This window comes from Chaetura pelagica, unplaced genomic scaffold, assembly GCF_000747805.2.
Source record: "Chaetura pelagica isolate M959 unplaced genomic scaffold, ChaPel_1.0 scaffold124, whole genome shotgun sequence".
NCBI classification, from domain to species: domain Eukaryota; kingdom Metazoa; phylum Chordata; class Aves; order Apodiformes; family Apodidae; genus Chaetura; species Chaetura pelagica.
This window is the reverse complement of record NW_009952891.1, coordinates 793,800-800,982: the sequence shown is the minus strand read 5'-3', so window position 1 is coordinate 800,982 and position 7,183 is coordinate 793,800. Positions and strand designations below refer to the sequence as shown.

The following is a 7,183-nucleotide window of genomic DNA, read 5'->3' as shown; positions in this document are numbered from 1 at the left end:
CAGGAATCCAGGCTGAAGAGCTGCACAGTGTCCTGCAGCAGCCCCAGAGCCCTCGCACAGACCAGCCTCAGCTGCCACCACAGGCAGCAGCAGATGGGGAGAACCTGGTCTTCTGTGTCACATGGCAAGAAGGAATCGAAATAGCCTCCTTTCGTTTTCAGGCATCTTTCACAATACCAGCATGGGGGGTGTAGCAGGTTCTTTTCCTTTGCCAGCAGAGTCACTTTAAGAGAGACTGAAAAACTGAAATCACAGGGTCCTCGTGGCTGGTGACCACCAGCACACTGCGGAACTTGTCGAAGAGCATCAGGAGCTGGGAGCGCCGCATGTTCTCGTTGTACATGATCTCCTCCAAATGGTGCCGGCCTCGGAAGTAGTGCAGCAGCCTGGGGGAAGGACAGCAAGGGAGGCACATGAGCCAAAAGCAAGTGCATGCAGCTAGAACTGATCCTGCCAGATCAGAGGGTCTTTGGTTGTGTCCCTCAGAGCTTTGCAAAGGTCCACTTTGTAGCAAAAGCTTCCCTAACCTTGGGCATTTCCTGAAATTATCCATCTTCAACACAGTTTTAATTCAAGAAAGTAAAGAACCACAAGTGCCAACAAGCCTTAACAAGTCAGGAAGTGGCAGATTTACTTCTGCCCTCTTACCTGGTTCTACACTGCCCTTTGTCACAGTTCTGTGTCAGAGGCCTGGGTACCTACACTTGTTTTCAAATTAAGAGCGTATTTTTCTCTCACAGCAGCCCAAGGGCTTGGTAACTGCAGTTGTGCACTTGAGGTTTGGTCAGGTGGAGCAGTCACAGGGAGCTGGAAATTTTGGTGACAGACACCACAGAGAAGCTCTAAGGAGTTTTAAAGCCCCCAAAGAGCCCCCAAAGCCTGAAGCCTAAGTTCAAACCACAGTGGCTTCTTAAATTCCCAGTTCTTTTTAAATAGAAGCAGAACAGACAGCCCTTTGCTGGCCACCAACACGCTACAGACAACAGAAAACCTTGGCCTGCACAGTCAGTCATGGCAGGGGGTAAGACTAACAAACTGCTGCAGCCTCTTCAATGCTGAGGTCCTGCTCCCCAGGAATCCTCCAGAGCCATAACACCAAGCCAGCCCTCCAGACAAAGCTCAAGTTCACTCACTGCTCAGTCTCTTAACTGTCTTAACAACCTTCTAAACTTGGAACCAAAGGCACATGCCAGAATCACTTCCCCAGCTACACAGACAGATGTGCAACCCCAGGTGTTACACATCACGCTCTGCACTTCAGCTCATGTTTCCATACCCATCTGCAGTTCAGGGATATGCTGGCCTGCTGTTTCATGCCAACTGACAGTAAAAAAGAGTGGAGATGACAGGATGTATTTTCCAGTTTATTCATACAGTCCTCATGCAGGATCAGCCCTCTGAAGACAGCAAATAGCTCTTGGAGCATGCCTGCCTGGTTCAAAGGACAGCAGGATGGGGTCTCTCATGCTTTCCCTGAAGACCAAGGGTTGCTCAGCTGTCTTCTCCTCAGGCCTGGCACTCCTGTCATGGGTTATGTCACTATGAAACACCCCTCCATCCATCATACTCTCCTGATGCACTGCAACAAGCAGGTCTCACCTCTAGCACTCTGTCTTTTGTGTTTCTCTCCTCCCCAGTTTGCCATGTCCCTCCTCTCACCCTCCTCTCAGTCCCTCAACAAGCTCAGAGCTGGAACCCCCACTGCCTCAGCCCTGTGCAACCTCAGCACACTGCAGACTCCCTCTACTTTGACATTCACCTGCCAGCTCCCAGGTTGGCACCACTGTGTAGAACATAATTGCTATGTCTGTATCTGCAGTATAAACAGACAGACAAGCTCCAGTCCTATTTACCTTTCCACTCTCTGGGCTGTGCATTTGCCTTCTGCAGTATCTCCCACTGGGTATTTAAATCAGGCTAATTGGCTTCTTTGCCTGGCCAACAGTGTACACAGAGAAGTGGCCATTAGCAGGGTCAGCATCACTTTGTGTGTCTATGTGTCAAAGCCGGACCATTCCCTGAGCTATTGTATCTTACAACTTGTATCACTGTTCAAAAAGTTATTTTGAAAAAGATTTCAAAAGCTTTGTGTTCTCTCCCTTCTACAAAGCTGCTCCCTGTGATTGTCCATGCTCTCCTGGCACAGCTGTCTGCTATGCAAATGTTTATGACCTGGCTTTCAACAGCCACACAGACCAAGCAGGAGTTTTCCAATAAATCCATTCAAAGACAGTCTGGATTTGTAACAGATCAAGATTAAATACTTTCCATTCCAATAAAAGCTAGAGAGGATATTAAAAAACATCACAAAAACACCAGCTGGAAGACCCCTCCAAAGGCTAATCCAGCATCCTGCTCCAGGTGGACTATTGCCAGTGCTGCAGTATTTTCTAGCCAAGCTCTGAAACCCTCCAAGGATGGAGATCCCTCCTGCATGCCTGGGTAATCTGCCCTGGGCTGCACCACCCTCCCAGGGAAGAAGTCATCCCAAAAGCCAACTAAAATCTACAAGGCTGTAACGTGGGCCACTCAGTTCCAGCCAAGGTGGGTGCTCCCTTCGTCTGGGCAATGAACATTTCTGGGGCCCAAACAGGACATCAGATGGCACTTCCTGGGACAGCAACATTGCACCTGAGTCCCTCTGAAGATCCACAGGTAAGACAGATGTGCATGTCCAGAACCAGCTGTGATGACGGAAGACTACTGGTCATCACTGTTCTCCTCTCCTGCAAGAGCTGCCTCTCTGACAGCAGTCTAGTGTTCTTAAACACTAAAAAGATTACCTCAGACTACTAATTCAGATAAAATTAGCTTATTTCTGGCCAAGGAAATACCCCTTCCACCAGCACTGCTTGAAAATGGAGCAGAACTGTCCAAAGCTTAGTGCCACTACTGAGCATTCCTCAGTGGAGTAAAGGATCTCCATCTCCCAGTCTAAAAGCAAGAAAAATCCTGGAAGTGATTCCACAGCCACGACTAGACCCTAAAACTGTCTTTGAAAGCACAGCTCTTTGTGCAGTGAGGAAAGCTTTGGGTACATTACTGAAGATCCAGCTCAGAAAGAACCTGACTCCTTCCTAAGTTTAGTTCTGGAAAGACATGCCAACTCTCCTCTAGCAGCACCTAAGGAAAGAACTTGGATTTCAATTCCCATTGAATATTGCAAGGACTAATGCAGCCACTGCTGGAGCCAAGTCTCAGTATTCATTATTTGCCCCAAAGATTTCTGCCTTGCAAAAACTGGCTGTGCATAGCAATGGACAGGCACCACCTCTTGCTGCCATCTGTTTGATGAGTAACAGGCATCCAGAGGCAGAAGAAAATGTATGGGGCTGAACTTTATTGCTGTGCTGAAAATAGCCCATCCCTGTGTGCACACACAGCTACCCTTGGAAGGGCAGTTGCAGTATATTTAGTGTACTAACTATGCATTTATAGCAGGAGTTTGTTCTGGAGGCAGCTGATGGAGCAGAGCTATATGCCAGAGCACAGCCCTCAGGAGGCTGCTGTTCCTCACAATGGAGCAAAAAGAAGAGCTGGTGCAGTCCCTGTGTCAGGGTAAGGAGGGAGGTCCCCCCTTCACAGCAGCAGCCTCTCCACAATTGTTTACACTTCCATTAAGAGCAATAGGTTTACCCAGACACTCATCTCTGATGGTTCATGGCACAAAAAGAGAGAAAATACACCCACTACCTCCAAGTTATGGTGTCTCATAAAGCCACCAGTAACCAAGAGTGTCTCACATAAACATTCCCATTTGTGCACTTCAGCATCCCACCCACAGGACCCGTTTGTTTATCACATCTCTCTCCCTCGCTGCTGACTTCAGGGTAAACTCTGAAGTTGGCAATTCAATCTATAGTAGAATGGAAATTCAGACTTAGCAAAGGCATCCTGGGGGCCTGCAGAAGAGCCTGGTGCATGAAAAACCCACGAAACAAACAGCATTCAGGCAGCTCCCTGGTTACAGCAGCTGCTTTTATGAAGAAACCAAAGTACATTTTTTTGCATCTGTTATTCCAAAGCTTTCATTCAAATGGCTCTTTTACCCAGATGAGGGAAGTGATAGGGGAGCAACCCTGAAATCCTTTCTTCTCTTCTCCCTGTAAGAATCCACATTGCCACTAAACTGGTTCAAAACATCCCCCAGAAATTCCACCTTAAGATATCACCTATTATTATTTTGTTTTTACTTTCCTTTCTCACTGGTTTTGTACTGATTCATCTTGTAATGAGGAAAAAAAAATTTCCAAGTTCTCAAATGGCCAGAGTGTTACCTCTCCATCAGAGATTATCCTCTGAACAGTTTACAGAAGATGGAGGAGGAGATGAGTAATTCAGAGATCATTAACTACCCACAAGCTTGAGAGTGCTCTATGAAGACATCTGAGCACAGCACAGCTGCAAACTTTGCCACAGACAAGAAAAGTGTTTTCTTACTCTTACAATTTCTCTAGGTGCTTGACTATATCCATCCTAGGGCAAGAACCAGGTTTTCAGGGGATTACCAACTGCATCTGGGAAGCAGAGGAAAAGCTGCAGCACTTGCTTCAGGTGGTTTTCTGCTCCACAAGTATGCAAACCAGTGGAAGCTGCATTCCAGTGATGCCACTGTGTTTTGAAATACTTAGGAAGAAAAAGTCTTCTCCCCCACACCTTCTTGCCAGATGGCTGGTTACAAACTCATTCTGCATTTTACCACGTGTGGAACCACATCTTGTGTATTTCAGTTGCTTCAAATTTGTAACAACAAAACTGTGTGCTACTGATCACACATCCTAATGACTTGAGCTAACTAACCTAACGTAACGAGCAGCTCATCTCTGCAAAACAGACCTGGAAACCTTTCTAGACTGGTCTGTAAAAGTACTTAGGCTGGTTTTGTGTCTGATGTCTCTGTCTCATATTTGCATGGAGTTTACAAACCCTAGAAAAGTATAGCTGGCTTGGAAATATCACTGGACACAAAGTGACAGCATCAGCATTGCTGGGTCTTTACTTTGCAGGCTTAGAAGGTTTTTTTTCAGGCTGTGCAGTTTTATATCTACCATGTGTGGACACAGGAAAACTGGCATAAAAACAGTCAAGTCCCTGTTGTCCAACCACACACCCTGATGCTTCTTCACACATCCAGGACTCTTAACAAGTGTTCTTGTGACACATGCATTAGTTTTTGTCAAAAAACTCATGTGCACAGATGAAAGAAGTATTAGGGGAACAAACCCAAAATAACTTATCCTCCAAAATCCTAAGCTACTAGGATTTGCTCAAAGTCCACACCAATCCTTCAACAAAACAGCAAGAATAAGAAAAAAAGAAAAAGATCACATTCTGCTCTCCTCATTTCCTACCTTGCAAACATACGAAGATCTTCTGGATTTTGGGCAGCAGGGACATTAAGGATAGCTTCCCGTTCATGTTCCAACAAGCTTGCCAGGAGATTCTCTGTCATCCTTTTATTTAGGGGTGAGTCCCCACCAGGTATCAACTCAGCACTGGAATTATCCATGCTAGGGCTTGTCAGAGTCATGTCATCACTGCTAGCTATCAGGGGAAGAGAGAAAGAGACAATTTTTGTATTCCTCAGCACAATGATGCAGAAATTATAAATTCAGGTTGTTTCTATGGAGTCTTTCCAAATAATCAGATTTGTAGAGCAAGCAAGTGGCTCTCAAAATGCTACTTATATCTGCAATTAGTCATATGACAACACAGCAATTTTCTCAATGGGAAAGTCTAATGTTTCAAAGTCATCGATTTATGTGGAAAATTGTACTTCTGGAGACCATAAACAGTTCATAAAAAACATCTGAAAAGAAAATTCCCAGCCAGCTCTGTTGGAATACCACAAAGTGGTAACATGAAAAGCCTAACAGCTCAGAAGGTGGGAGCAAGCAGAAAGGCCAGGAAACAAGATCCTCTTGTGAGCCAAAATACACAGATCACAGACTTATCTGACTCACGTTCCAAGATTTCTGCCCTAATTCCTGACTTGTGTAAGGCTGAATGTTGTACAGAGGATCTCTCCTGATATCCAGCCTCAGTGGTGTTCTGACAATGCTGCTCCTGACAGCACAGACAGGAAAGTTTGGGGATTTCAGCACTGTATATGATTCATACTCATGAAAAAAAATGCTTTCCTGGAATCACTTTGAGAAATGACACTGAGGAGATTAAAGAAATCAGGAGAGAAACCAACCACTCGTGAGAACAACAACTAGCTCTGCAGCCCTTTATGTGGCTCTACAGAAACCAATGCTGTTTGAAACAAACTCTCACAATTTTCTTCCTCTCCTGAAAACAAAAGTTCAAGCAGTAACAGTGGTGCAGCCACAGGAACATGGCAGTTAGTCTTGAGGACAGAATGGAAGCAGGGAGTGACTTAAAAAACTGAAGTACTTCTGATAAATAAATTTTACATGACCAGATGAAAATATGGCAAGTTACAAAGCAGCACTTCTTTCTAAAAACAAGAATTTAAGGTCTAATGGCCCCAAAGACTTTTACCAATGTCCATTTCTAAGTTTAAAAAGGGCTGGACCTAATTAGCAAGCATTCCAGCAAAGAGGAGCTGCCTTGTTCTTAGGGCCTGACTACCCTGGGCACTGCTAGGGAAGCTCTAGAAGTGAGCTGCAGCCTGACCAGCAGAAAACAGGGTGCTCATACTTGGGGAACCAAAGCTGAGAGCATTTGGGGTGCTTAAACTTCGGCCTCCAACTCTGGCAGTAAAGGGCATATCTTCATCTTGGGCTCGGAACTCCTCCTCATTTGGTGGCACCATCAGACAGACATAAGTGTGAAGCTGGATGAGAAGCCGGTGTTGGAGCATCCATATCACCATCTGAATGAGCTGAGTCTGCAGAGGGAGAAACAAGGTATTAAACATCCATGGAATTAAATCCAGGAGGAAAACAATGCACAAGGGTTAAGCTTTGTAGCTAGGAAGTCACAAGGAGAAATGCCCCCCGGCCACAGGTTTATCTCTTCTCCAATCATAAAAAGGTGACCAGGCACAGACATTCATCACACCCAAAGCCTCTGTGGATGCAATCAAGCCTTTAATGATCAATATACCTTTATGCAACACTGACCAGCACAGCCAGTGTTCTCAAATGAACCAGCCCTGCCCCTTTGCCATAGCCCAGCACCTGCTCTGTTCTAGCAGAGCAGCTCAGTGCCCTCC

The 7,183-nt window shown here is 45.6% G+C and overlaps 1 protein-coding gene across 3 annotated transcripts in view; it reads right to left on the bottom strand.

Moving 5' to 3' along the window:
- Nucleotides 1–212: 212 nt before the first annotated feature.
- Nucleotides 213–7,183, bottom strand: part of NPRL3 (nitrogen permease regulator-like 3 (S. cerevisiae)) — a 40,982-nt gene continuing 34,011 nt past the window's right edge. For all 3 annotated transcript variants that reach the window (XM_009995489.1, XM_009995490.1, XM_009995491.1), the window contains 3 exons: nucleotides 6,667–6,856; nucleotides 5,352–5,544; nucleotides 213–386 (listed from right to left, as the gene is read on the bottom strand). In XM_009995489.1, coding sequence (XP_009993791.1) covers nucleotides 221–386; nucleotides 5,352–5,544; nucleotides 6,667–6,856 — 549 coding nt within the window. In that variant the 3' untranslated portion in view covers nucleotides 213–220. The remainder of the gene's footprint in view (nucleotides 387–5,351; nucleotides 5,545–6,666; nucleotides 6,857–7,183) is intronic.